This window comes from Acanthaster planci, unplaced genomic scaffold, assembly GCF_054643075.1.
Source record: "Acanthaster planci isolate LZ-2023a unplaced genomic scaffold, COTS_SCS Contig111, whole genome shotgun sequence".
Lineage (NCBI taxonomy): Eukaryota > Metazoa > Echinodermata > Asteroidea > Valvatida > Acanthasteridae > Acanthaster > Acanthaster planci.
This window is the reverse complement of record NW_028257733.1, coordinates 39,036-52,584: the sequence shown is the minus strand read 5'-3', so window position 1 is coordinate 52,584 and position 13,549 is coordinate 39,036. Positions and strand designations below refer to the sequence as shown.

Here is a 13,549-nt window from a genome sequence, read left to right as displayed (position 1 = left end):
TTATTTTTTTTAGGGGTGGCTCAAAGGCTTCACATATTTTTGGCATAGTTCTGACATGGGCAAAGAAGTTTGAGTATATGTGTACATGTTTGTTACATTCCCTGCAGTTGAGAAATTGTCACAAAAAATTGTACCTCTTAGAACTGCCCGATTGTACATACTCATAATCTTACCCTTCACAGTTGACCTCAGTTGTTTTGATACTAATTTATACTTCTGATTCCAAATATATTCACAGTGTTAATTTATACGCATGTTGCGATTTGGTCCTAACATTGTATTAGTTTATTTTTCATAATTTGATGCAAGATTTATAAGTAACCTTGGCAGTGGCCAGAACCGGGTGTTGTGAGCAGATTTCTGAATAGTCCAATCGTTGCCTTGAACTGCATGTATTTTCATTTAATAGTTGTAGTTTTGGGGAGGAGAGTACAGTGTCTTGGGTTCGGATCTCAATCCTTTCAGTTTATAGTTTGACCAATAAATGTATTTATCTTTGATTTCTTATGTGTGCTATAACTCTAGGTAAATTAAGTACATGGGGGTCTTTACATGTTAGATCAATGTACATGTTGTACCTGCAGAAGTGATTTTTTAGGACACAAACATGAGATGAATATTCATGGGAAGTGTTGCTTAGATTGTGGGGAGGAGTTCTACAATTTGTTGGACGACTTAGGCATTACCTACGTGTACGTGTATTGTAAATTGCTGATATCTTTGCTGTGTTTTGCAGGTTTTTCCTTGAAAATCTCAGCCAACTGTCATGATGTTATTTTCATTGTTGTCAGCATCTATGTGTAGGCCTGTGTTGGTGTTCATTTCACATTTTGCCTGCAGTGTGTTGGGGTTTTTGGTATTTTTTGGGGGGGGTGTGTGTCTTCAACCACTTGATGCTGGATGATATGTAAACACACACAACTTTCCTTATTTGCTCCATGCAGGACGTGTACATTCGATTAAGAATTCTTTTTACATTTCCCTGGTTGACGTATTAACGTGTCATGCTTGGGTGGGTCAAAGCACATTTGCAAGGTCGAAGAATTCACAGGTTAAAAAACCCGTCCCCAGGAGCTTTTTGGGGTTAGAAAATCTGACGTTAAGTGGTTAAAGGGAGTCATAATCTTCACAAAATGGCTCCTAAAGAATTGACTCATAAAATGTAACGTGATGAACCAAGCCATTGATTAATCAAATAATGGTTGCATCCCCAGAAGGAATAAAGAGGTTCTGTCTTTTGCACACTGTTGCACCAGCATCTTGTCCATATCCAGAAAATATATTGATAACTAAATGTACATGTAATTGTGCGTCCAGTCCATGTACATACATTGTACACCTACATTTTACATTGTAACAGACGGTGCCTGTGTGTACCAACAGGGTATGTATAATGTGTACGTATAGTGTACATTCAGTAAAGAGGGAAAAAATTAATGTATTAAAATTAAAACTATTTTTGAAATCCTGTAGTAATAAATTGTATTGGTTTCTTGTACAGTTCTGTGAATTTATAACTCTATACAGTACGGATAGTAAAGTACATTTTCATTACATGTGAAATTTGTTAGTTACTAATTTTTGATTTTTGTGTACATGAGACATACTGTAATCAGATATGAATGAAATGATCTGGTAAATTTGACCTCGGACAACTGAATAAGTTACTATATAGTTGTTTATGTGTGTATAAAACTTGTAAATGCCATGCATGTATGTCTAAGTTAATCTTGAACAACTCTAAGGGCTGGAGTTATTTCATTTCAGGTTAAATATCTTCAAGCAATGTCAAAAGCATTCTTTAAACACAAGTCAGAGGCTCCTCCAAAGCTGTCTTGCATTCTGGAAGATGCCCTGATCAGACGCAATCTTTATAAGATCATACAAAATACACAGAGGGAAATGAAAGAAGACAGAAGGTTGTGAGTCTCGTCATGGAGCTATAGCTCCATGGTCTCATCAAAGTAAAAACAAGGGACACCGGTAGATTGGATCAGAGTTGGTTGGTCCATGCTCTTAGCAAAATTGCCTTGCAAATGAGTTTTAAATGACAACTTATATTTAGTAACAGAATGACCTTGATGTTCAACGAGATACATGTGGTACATGTACACTGTAATTGTGTGGAAAAAAAAAGAAAAAACACCTGTGATTTTAGAAGATAGTACAGGGTAATTTACTGATTGGGGATGAGAAATCCGTTCTTTGTGGTAAGAGGTAATGAGGCATAGTAAGAGGAGGAGTTTTTGTCCAAAGATTAATAGTCTTTGATTAAGCTAAGCCCATTATTCAACCCTTACTACCTGTTACATCATTAATCCCTCAAGGTAGATTTTTAAAAATTCAAGGTAGCAAATCAGCTGAGATGTCAATATATTGACTAGATTAGTTGATATTCCATGTGCATGTAGATTAGTTGACATATTACATGTACTTGTGCATGGTAATGTAGATTAATTGATACCACATGTACGGATGTTTAATAGTTGACGTACATGTATCACATGTACATGTGGATGTGGACGTGGACTACATGTAGTCGACATATCATGTCTGTTGGCACACATGTACATGTATATTAGTTGACATATATATGTAATGTACATGTAGATTAGTTGACATTACATGCCTGTCTGCATGTGGATAAGTTGCAATATCATGTCTGCCTCCAAGTACATGTACCGGTAGATCATTTGACATGTTACATGTACTAAACAAGTTCATACATGTACATCACGGTACATGTCTCTTGATCTTTCTTGGATTGTCTTTATATGTATGTATAAATAGACCCAAATGTGAAATATTGGTCGACAGTATTATTGGCAAATATTTGTGTACTGTATATGGTAATGAAAAGTTTGCAAATAATTTATCAATTTATGTTTGATTTTGCTGAACAGCTTGGTAAACAATTTGGACTCGGCTTCAACTGAAATACAGAGGTTGGTCTTTGCGAAAGCAGCTCAATTAACACACTGCCAATAGCACTGAGTTGTGCTTATTAAGCTGTGGCAATTGTTTAAATGGACAGAGATGAGCTGCAGCTGGTTAGAAAATTTTTTTTTTTTTTTTGTGAACTGAGGCAAATTTTCAGAAAAACTACCATTTGTTTTGACATGAAACGTGCTGGTGTGTGGCCGCACCCAACAAAGCGAATCCCCACTTGCCAAGGCAACATTCCAAAAGATATAAAAAAATCTTTCACAGTGTATGGTAAATTAAGAGGAACCTTTGACATTTTTCAGACATTTCACCATGATGCCGATTGGGTGACATATTAGAAAGAAGACCATTTGCTCTTTCAAATGTAAACAAAACGTAGACTCAAGTCATGGGATCCAGTAACATGTATCCGAACCTGCCGTTTATTTTTCATGGCTTTATTTTGCTGGTATGATTATTTTATTGGCCTTAATTTGTTCAAACATGAAGTGATTAACCAGAATTATGGGTCTAAAGAAGTTGGATGTCTTTCTTTAATGATTCGAAAGGAAAATGACTGGGCTAAGGAGACTCTGAAGATGGCCCTTGATTCCTATCAAATTAGGTTTAAAGGTGTTGGTAACGGCAAGTTGGTAGTGACTGTAATATACCCACATTGGCCTACATGGACCATTCGTCATGCACCAATTGAGAAAGGCCATTTTGGTCATTACCATGTCAAAACTTGTCACTGTTTATTGTGACAGGTCATTTTCAAAAGTTTAGTGGCTTAGGGAGAATTTTTTCTTGTGTTGTACATTTCGAGGGGCAAGGGCTTGTTGAATATTAAAATACACGAGAAAACTTATGAATGTTTTGGCTTGAATTAACAAAGTTTGTTGGCGAGTTTTAAAAAATGGGATATTTTGAACCAGCTTTGAAAGAACTAGGGTATGTGTTTCAGTGGCCAAAGAGTTAATGTGTTGTGTTTTGTGTTGGTGATACACTTTCCTTTTTTTTGGAAAATATTTTGTTCAGCTATGATGTCTTATTTTGCTAGACGGACTGCGAACTTCAGAATAATGTTTTTGAGATAAAACTCTGTTGAAATGTAATTCAATACCATCAAATAAGTAAATGATCCATTTCCTTGTTTGTATTCAACTTTTTTCACCTTGTGTTGTTCAAATAAATATAGTTTAATAACAACTGAAAAGTTTACAGTGCCATCTCACTTACTTTATAGACTTACAAATTTATAAAGGAAATATCAAAGAGCCAGTTTGATGGTTCAAAAAAGAAAGGTCATGTTTTGGGAACAAACCATGTGTATGAGCCCAGGTAGGGCCACACTGATTGGGCAGATCCCACACATGCATGCAAGTGACCTTGGATGTAATTCAATTTGGGCATGCACTGTTGCAATGCTGAAATGGCTCATTCAGGAATTAACTTAAATTAATGCCATTACCCATTAGCGAATCCATATGTCTGAATGTAGCTGCGAACGGCACCCAAGGACTGGGCTGGTCTCCTTAAGTATCTCAAACTGATGGATCCTCCCACTTATTGGGACACACCTTCTGGTTGGGGTTCTTAACTACAACCTACATGTACACTGTTGGTGTGGATACACCTGTTTCCTGAGATGTTGACCGCACCCTATTTGTTCGCCTGTAGACTATGCACTCTACTTGATAGGAATGCGGACCACACCCTGCATGTCAGTCATGAGCGCACCCACTTGCTTGAATGTGACCCATACATGTATATGTATCTATTTCTGTGGCTACGGCTGTAATGTACGTGGACTCCATGCTCTTGGTATGGTAACAGACCACACCTCAAAAAAGAGGCTATGCCAAGGTGAAGTAGAGATCATACGCAATCATACTGATGCTATTCAATCACATACTTTGAGCAGGCTAGTTTCTTGCTGTATCAATGGTATTGATGGCAGGTAGCTTTCGCTCATGGAAAGGGAGTACATGTATGACATCACATCTAGAGTACACTTCTAAATCATGTAGCATGTACATATCTGATTACACGGTCAGCATGATCAATGTGTGGAAAAGTGAAGACATGCAAAAGAATGCCAAGAAAACTTTTAATAAATTTTGATGCATGCAGGGAACCTGCAAAGACAGGCAGGTTATACATGCAGTGTTCATGGATACTGATGACAGTCATACTGAAAAAATCAATGAAATGAGTTTGAATATTTCAGCCAGTTTCAGAAATGTTTGGGAACAGACCAAAAGATTCTCCCACAATAATCGGAGTCTTTTGGTTTGGGAACCAGCTTTAGCCATTGAGGTGTTCTATTTTTGACATACTGGTGGGTTCGATTTGAATGATTCAATCATCGTAGAAGTGGCATAAGAAAAATCTTTGTTTAAAGATATCCATTAAACAGTAAAGAACATTGACAAAATTTATGATACATAACAGTGTTACAAAAATATACATCCGGTTAGTTCAAACAGAACTGTAACAATCCAGTTTGTCAAGATTTGCACAATGAATATAAAAGTAATAGCATCACTAACAGTTGCATTATTTGCTAGAATTTGAAGCTCATGCAAAACAACGGCAAACAAACATATAATTCTTTTAAATACTATTCCCAGATTTCTTAATGAGTCTTTCTTGTTTATATCTGAAGATAAAAGAACATCTGAAATCATAGTCCTATGCACACCATTCAGGATACTGTTTGAAAACAAAATAAACTTTACAAAAGTAATTAACACACAGACAAGCGGTAATAGAATTCTGCATGGTGAAAAATATTTACCACAATGGTTTCCTGCGGGATAATTCACTCGGAGAGTAGGACAAACTGGTGATAAACCACTGGGCTTAAAAACCTAAGTGACTTTTCAAAGATACCCTACTAAGATCATGCGTTCTGGCCAATCATTGACATCACAGACATCACATCATGCCTTAGTTGGATCATTGTATGACGTGCTGTTATTATTGTGGAAAGCCGTCGACAGAATGATTTGCATACTGAACAAGTTTACACCTTGCGTGCGTGTGAATGCATAATATTGCGTAGGATGCGGCGTGTTTCTATCACTGCTCATCTGTGCACATGGACATGAGCAGTATCTCGTTAGTTCCTAAGTCTCAAAACTCCCGCCTCTGCCCTCCCCTTCTGCAAATCTTGTCGCTCCTGGCACTGACTCAGTGCTCAGAACCTCAGAACCTAAAACATAACAAAACAAAAATAAAACAAAGCTAGTGATGCTTGACAAGAAAGAGAGTTGTTCACTGGGATACATTCAGGATAAAAAACTATATACAGATAAGTAAACAATGGTGCATCCCGTGGAAGAGGAGAAGGGAAGTTACCCCCCCTGGAAAAATGTTGCCATGTTTTTATATAGGAATGACTTCAGAAATGGTGCTATACCACATTTCTTCACGATAGAGAACAATTTTACGAATGAAAAAATTTTGACAGTTGTTTTCCGGAAAAAAAATATCCCAACACTGCTTCCCCTGACACAAAATTTGGATTCATCAATGCATACGACTACAAGCAGGGAGTCAGACAAAGGAGAACTTAAACCTTGCACGAAACTTTGCGCAGCGTTTCTCAACTTGTAGGAGCACATGTGAGAAATAATAATAAACAAGGTAATTTCCTGATCAAAGAAAAAGTTGCATGACTATTAAAAATGTACACCTGCGACGTGGTGTCTCAACCATGGGCTTAACAGTCAGAAGAAAACGTGGCGGTGGTGTCTACTGATCTTTGTTCTCTACTAACCTGATGTCACTCAGACACAAAATACTGTGTGAATAGCGGAACAACATACATGTAATATACCAGGAGCTAGTCACAAGAAGTGTGCACCGCATAGTATTGTGGCATTTCGCTGCAGCTTGAAATGTGGATACAGTCCAACTCTCCCTTCACTGGGCTAGGCTTAAATGCTCTGTGAACCCGACATCACACTGAACCAGTTTTGAAGACGTCCAGCACAGAAAAGCGCTGGGCACATCATTTGCTTAGCAAATATAGGTTATCAGCCAAAATGGCATGCATTGTGTATATCTTGTGACTGGTTTTTGCTTTTTATCAAACTAGAGTATTTAGCAGCCCTGTGAAACTGGACACCAGACCCAGTGGGACAGGCTTACCGGTGTTGAACTCAAACTTGAGGGCATCGTTGAAGCTCTTACTGTCATACATACTGTGGTAGGCAGACAGTCTGTCGGCCTGCACGCAGCCCTGGGGGAAACTGGCGATCTGCTCGGCCAGTGTGATTGCATGCTCCAGGGCTATGTGACAAGAAAAGGAAAGAGAAAACAAAAAGTACAAGACAAAACTTGCGGCCGAGTGATGGCTTTATTTGGAGATGGGAAGAACCACTCACTAATAGACTTTTTCCCTGCCTGAGTAATTTGGCCGACAAAATGTCTCCACAGACCCACAGTTTGCGGAATCACTTTTCTTTTTGTAAAGCATTTCCTCTGCAACTGAAAGAAACTAGCTTTGTGAGGGTGTTCATCTGATAAACAATGTTTCTTTCTGTAGTTCAACGTTCATCACAAAACCATGGTACCTTAAAGAAGGGCTGTGTATGAAAGTTATGCCTATGGCTAGACACAACATGAGTGCCTATGGATAGCACTGGCTACAACTTCTCATTAATACCTCTGTAACTTCTGGCCACAGCCTTGTAATTTGGGTATAGCCACATCGTTCCTTAAAGACTGGAAGTCTAGTGCCAATAGTCGGTGCCTCCTCTCATACTCACCCTGTCCATCGGGCACCACTCTATTGACCAGCCCAAAGCTGAGGGCTTCCTCTGCACGGACCGGCCGTCCTGTCAGGATCATGTCTAATGCTCTGGACAGGCCAATCAGCCTGGGGAGACGAACTGTGCCACCATCGATCAGGGGAACACCTGGCAAAGGGGAATATTGACAATGGGAAATCAATTAATACATTTACGGTGATTTCCCCAAATTGAATACCCTATCAGATCATGCCTATAGGCTGCAGCTATGCTGGCCAATTCTAGTCAGAATTCTAAATCAGGCTGACTGATGCTTGGAGTGAAAGTGAAGCTCGCTGGGGAGCACACATTTTGCTGCTTACACAGCGAGTTCAAAATTTAGACTGAAATATAGTGTTTTCTCACTTTCCCCTTGTTGATTGAAAACCCGTTTTTTTTTTCAGTCAAACACGTCACTTGGTTGCAATTTATATTTATTTAATCTGGAAGGAGCTGCTGTGTAAGTAACAAAAATGTAACAAGGTGTAACAAGGAGTATAATTGTGTGTAGAAATTCTTATTTGTGTTCATATTGCCCCATAATGTGTTGCATGTACCAGCTAAGCCAACCAGCCTTACGTCCAGGCTGATATTAAAAGCATTAGAGCTGCAACCCCGTCCTGCATGATGAGGGTTGAAACAGAGCTGTCTCCTCAACTCTTTGCAGGGTTAGAGTTCACTGCAATCACAGAAAAATGAACTGGCAAACTGTGGACTAATTAAAACTACAATTCAAGGCATTTACCAAATCGTCGGCAGAACACGCCGAATGTGGAGCTCTTTTCAGCGACTCTCATGTCGCACATAAGGGCCAGCTCTAGGCCGCCTGCCACCGCATAGCCGCTGACGGCCGCTATCACAGGCTTGGTAATCTGCATCTTGCTAGGACCCTGTTAGCAAACAAATCCAGATTCAATCGACCAATCACAGCAGTGATGGATGTTGGATGTGAGTGCAGAAAAGTATGACATGCGTGCTTGAATATGCCAAACAGAGTTGTGCAAAATGCAGTGTGGTATTGGAGAGATACATGTGTTAATGGGTGGGGTCAAATGGATTGGTTGAGGTCAACTGGATTGGTTGGGGTCAACTGGATTGGTTGAGGTCAACTGGATTGGTTGATTATTTACTGCCACTCCAGAAAGGAAAATTGAAAGTTGCTTGCAACTACTCAGCGACTGGAATGACTAAGACTATACAAGCCCACGCCTGTGATATATTAGACCATAGAGGGCACACTCACATAACACCACCCGTTGTTGACACCCAAGCATGCCAAAAGCATGGCGGAAGTTATGTCCTGTCATCCTGGCTCCATGTCAACTCAACAACCATTAGAATATACTCTGGCCTTACTTACATGTATGGCCACATTAAAAAGTCCATAAAACCCATTCTTAGTGCACACTGGGGCCGTAGTCTAGCCATTAGTCTAGCCGTTACAAGTCATCCAGTTTTGAGCCAAGTCACAGGCCACTAAATGAACAGTGACAAAGGTTCCCTTACAATTATTCACCTGTTACTTGTGATCGGGTTTGTAGGTGCAAGTGTGAAAGGACCAGTGACAGGACTTCTGATGGGTTTGACTAAATGTACATGTACTTCCCTGGCGTACAGAAGGTATTAAATTCTTAAAATTCAGGCACATCCTACGGGGGCTAATTACCATTGGACCAAATGCATCCAAGTTGAGTTCCTTCAGGTTGAACTGTGCATACGAGGACAGTTCCTTCAGGTCGAAACCGGCACAAAATGTTCCGCCTGGAAATTCAGTCCAAGAGAGAAGAAACACCATGAGTTTTTCTTTGAAAAACTAAAATGAGAATTGCTTGAAGATAGTGAGACATGTTAACGCATTAAGTAACAGTGGCGTACCCAACTTTGATCACCCAGTACAAGTGAACGTAAAAAGTTCCATGAAATAACATGAGGAGAACTGGACAGTTACAAGTTTTGCAACTAACGGGTTTTTACAAGTTTTATGTTGTGGTTGGGTTGGCTGAATTGCTGTTTCATGCATTACTGACATCACTGCTTTCCACTAATTTTGCTTTCTCCCTTCCTCCTCGTTTCTTCTTTTAAACTGTTTTTTTTTTTCATTTGACGTGAAACTCTTTCCCTTTAATATATCACGTCCAATACAATTTCATGATGACTATTGGTTGCCCGTGTTTCTTTGCTCTAAGAGTTCCTCCCGACCAAAGTTGGGCATATCCCAAGTAAGTCACGGATGCAGACAAAGTTGGGGCAATTGACAAAGTCGGGGTGTATCACGCTCTACATGTACAGTAAATGGTGCAAAATTACTTTTGATGATGGTTGCAATGAAGTACCCATAAGTGATTATTATTAAAAATAACACTGCCTTAAGTTGACAAATACACAACACATAATGGTTCCCTTTTCCAACTGAACACCTTACCCACTCCATAGAAGACAGCAACATTCAACCCTTTATCTTTGTTGAAGTTTTCAAATGCAAGTCGCAGACACAACGCAGTCTCCCGGTTCACTGAATTGCGACTTTTTGGTCGGTTCAGTCCAATCAAATATATATTTCCCTGTTTCTCTGTGATGACAGTGTCTTCTGAAAATTAAACCAGACAGATTAAAAGGCGGTCATTAAAGCTGATTGAAAGTTGTACCAAAAAAGACATGAAGTGGTAACAATTTGGAGATACTTCACAGCTCATTACACTGGACAAAATAACTGGACTGACTACTTCTTTTCCTATGCTAGGTCTGACAGCCACATGCCAACAGAGCACTTCTCATTTGCATAATATGAGAAAGAGACTGCTACAGAGGTTGGCTTCTGGTCTGGAAGCAAGCTCAACTTGTCACTAATACCAAAAATGGCAGCACTCTATTTTTAGATGTTCAATTACAATGTAATTTAGTATTCACCCAAGTCAAGTGAGAAGGCCTGTAACTAGAACCTTCCAAAGGGCACATTGTGTATTTCAACTGAAACGTCTGCGCAACTACAAAGACAGACAAACACAATCAAAGGGGTACACAGAAAACTTAATTAGCATATTTTTCCACACAAGTTAACTGTTTGTCTCCGTGGGCAATATTTCTTCCTCATCAAAATAATTTGACAGCAAAGCTGATAAATACTGAAGCTCACGTGTGATCAGCTGATAGACATACATGTAATCAAATAATAGAGAATCTACGGCTGCACTAACCTAAAGTGGTGTATCTACATGTAGCTTTTGCTGTGGGGGGGGGAAGAAGGCAAATTCCATAACGAATGCAGCCTCGGGCTCATTCAACGTGATGTCGGGGTGGAAAAAATATCAAAACTCTCACTCACGGTCCTGACATCCTTACTTTTATTTTGTTATTTTTTTTCCTCTGGGTTTAAGTGCCAATACATGTACAGTACATGTATTTAATAAATGCAAATACATGTACACCGATTACTTTCTCTTGTACTAAAAAAGTGAAGAAGAAAATAAATTGGGGGGGGGGGAAGTTGCCCTCTGCTGGATATGCCACTGCTACATGTGCAATGTTTCATAGTCTGAGAATGTGTAAAAGACTTGCCAAATCATGTCAAGAAAGGCGATACTAATGCCTCATGGCTTATACTTCATTACCTCCCAACTATCTGCTTCAACCGGAACAAAAGAGGGCGTGTTTTTTTAGTACTCACTGCATAAGCGCGCGTTTATAATGAGATCAATGGTGCTTGTATGGTCTTTGCGTACATGCAGAACGCATGCAAGAACCTGCATCGAACTTTTACGACCATCTGTCTTTCTTTTCCCGCTTGGGGGTGCACTTCAGCTCAGGGTGGATAGCGTCTGTCCCAATTGTAGCTGAGACAGTCCCAACTGTAGGGCTGCAGTTGGGCTCGTCCAACTATTGTTGACTAATTTCTGTAGAACACTTCTCAACCTTATCCAAGTTTATGCATCTCAAACTTGACACAATTTGTCTAAAATACATGTATGGCACTTCATTTATGACATGACATTATAAACAGGATTCATTACCGTTAGCACCCTGTTCCTATTTTAAGGGAACAAATTCTACTTTTTCAAAATAACTTATCTAAACAAGTTGTTGGTGATGTTCTCTTTCATATCAGAAAGAAAAGAGAACAGGGCTGTTAGTTTTTGAGGGAAATTTTGGGGTAAAACGGCAGCGTACATGACCGCCGCAAAGACAGCTGTGAACGACAAATAAGCGAATGTACATGTAGTCTGGGTCAGGTAATTGGACGAAAAAACAAACTGGCGTGATTCGACTGAGGGGTTGTCTTTTGCCAAATTCAGGTTAGAAATTTGAAGTTTTCTTGCTTAATTATTACCAAAGTTTACCTAAACTAGGCCAATCAGGCTTGAGTAATGGTTCCTTAACGTCAAAATGTTTTAAATGTTAGTTACATGTAGTTTGAGAAAGTGGACTTTGTTTCCTTAATATTATAGGAACAAGGTGCTAATGAACCCCTTATAAAGAATATGACCTCTGTGCTGTAGTTGGGCCAGCACAACTATATTACTCTAGTTGGGACGGTCCAAACGGTAGTTGGAACTGATGCTGTAGTTGGGGCGTAACATACATGTACTTATTATAACTCAAGGCCTATTGATTAGTATTACTTTCGTTCAGCCACGTCATCGCAATCTTAGCTCTTGCGCAAAATGTATTTCATCGATGTAAAGTTGATCAGCAGTTGAGTGAAATGCACTGGTACCGTCACTACTACAACGTTGTAACATGGAGGCTACGCCCACAATAAATTTGCGAAAGAGACATAGGCCTAGCACTAAGCAAAGCCTAGCCGAGCAGCGCATATCCCGCATGTACGCGTAGCCTACACGTACATCATGATGTACACGTACAGTACGTAGGCCTACTTGATGTACAAATGTACCTGCGCCTGTCGATGTCGAAGACAGATTTTGTACTATTTTGTTTGCGGCACAAAGAACCCTGTTATTGCCTTTCTGCGCGAGAATATATCTGCTCAAAACACCAAGTCTCGTGACACTCGCCATAGGACGTTGTATCTGAAGTTCAAAAGCACGGCAAAGATTTTGAGGTTCTCTTCTTCAGGTTGTCGACCGTCACTAGTCAATAAGACGCAAGTCTATGGTTGCGGCTGCCAAGCGGCTTATCCAGATAATCACCCGTGCTCTTTGCAGCCGCAGCCATAACTTTTGTAGACAAATTATAATGGTCGGGATGGGAAGGGAAGCCTTTTCGTCTAACTTATTGCAGATAGCTGAGGCCCCAGACTCGACCTTTGGACTAGACTACGTATCGACCATTCTATTCATATAAAGGGGTTCGTGTAGCTTTATGTACACCCATTTCAAATGAAAATGTACGCTTCTAAACTGCCAGAACCAGACAAAAAATTATTTATATCCGTATAGAGTAAAATTTAAGGATCCAATTTATAGATAAAAGATAACTATTTGTCGGTAATTGTTCCCCCACTTTGAAAACTTGTGGACCCACCCATCTGATAAATTTTAAAAAAAAGTTTTATAGCTAAGAATTAGAAAGAGAACAGTGTTTTCCTTCCTCCATGGTACGACGAATAAGGAGCTGCCCTCCACATAGCGGATCTAATAGCTTATTTTGCATGTTGCTTTTTTATCATGGGGATAGTTTTCCTATCGTTTCCTACCTCTACGTCCAATCCAATGAGCCAAACGCGGCAGCATCAATGACTGTCAGTGGAACTGGAATGATTCTTTTCTAGCATGTTCTGTGGGTAAAAGTGTACTTTCGAACGTATAGTTGATGTTCAAAAAGTGTCCGTGCTTGCCATTAGTAAGTCAATTTTCCCAGTATAAAAA

General features: G+C 39.6%; 1 protein-coding gene across 2 annotated transcripts; it reads right to left on the bottom strand.

Moving 5' to 3' along the window:
* Positions 1–3,275: 3,275 nt before the first annotated feature.
* LOC147795245 (uncharacterized) lies at positions 3,276–13,477 on the bottom strand. Of its 2 annotated transcripts, none has more exons than XM_087132169.1 (7): positions 13,378–13,477; positions 10,147–10,311; positions 9,391–9,485; positions 8,470–8,614; positions 7,704–7,853; positions 7,084–7,224; positions 3,276–6,142 (listed from the first exon to the last, which is right to left on the bottom strand). In XM_087132169.1, the coding sequence occupies exons 1-7, from the start codon at positions 13,412–13,414 to the stop codon at positions 6,057–6,059; spliced, it is 819 nt and encodes a 272-aa protein (XP_086988295.1). In that variant the 5' UTR covers positions 13,415–13,477; the 3' UTR covers positions 3,276–6,056. The 2 variants fall into 2 exon arrangements, with proteins under 2 accessions (XP_086988295.1, XP_086988294.1); XM_087132168.1 differs by lacking the exon at positions 13,378–13,477 and adding an exon at positions 12,616–12,840.
* Between the last annotated feature and the right edge of the window lie 72 nt (positions 13,478–13,549).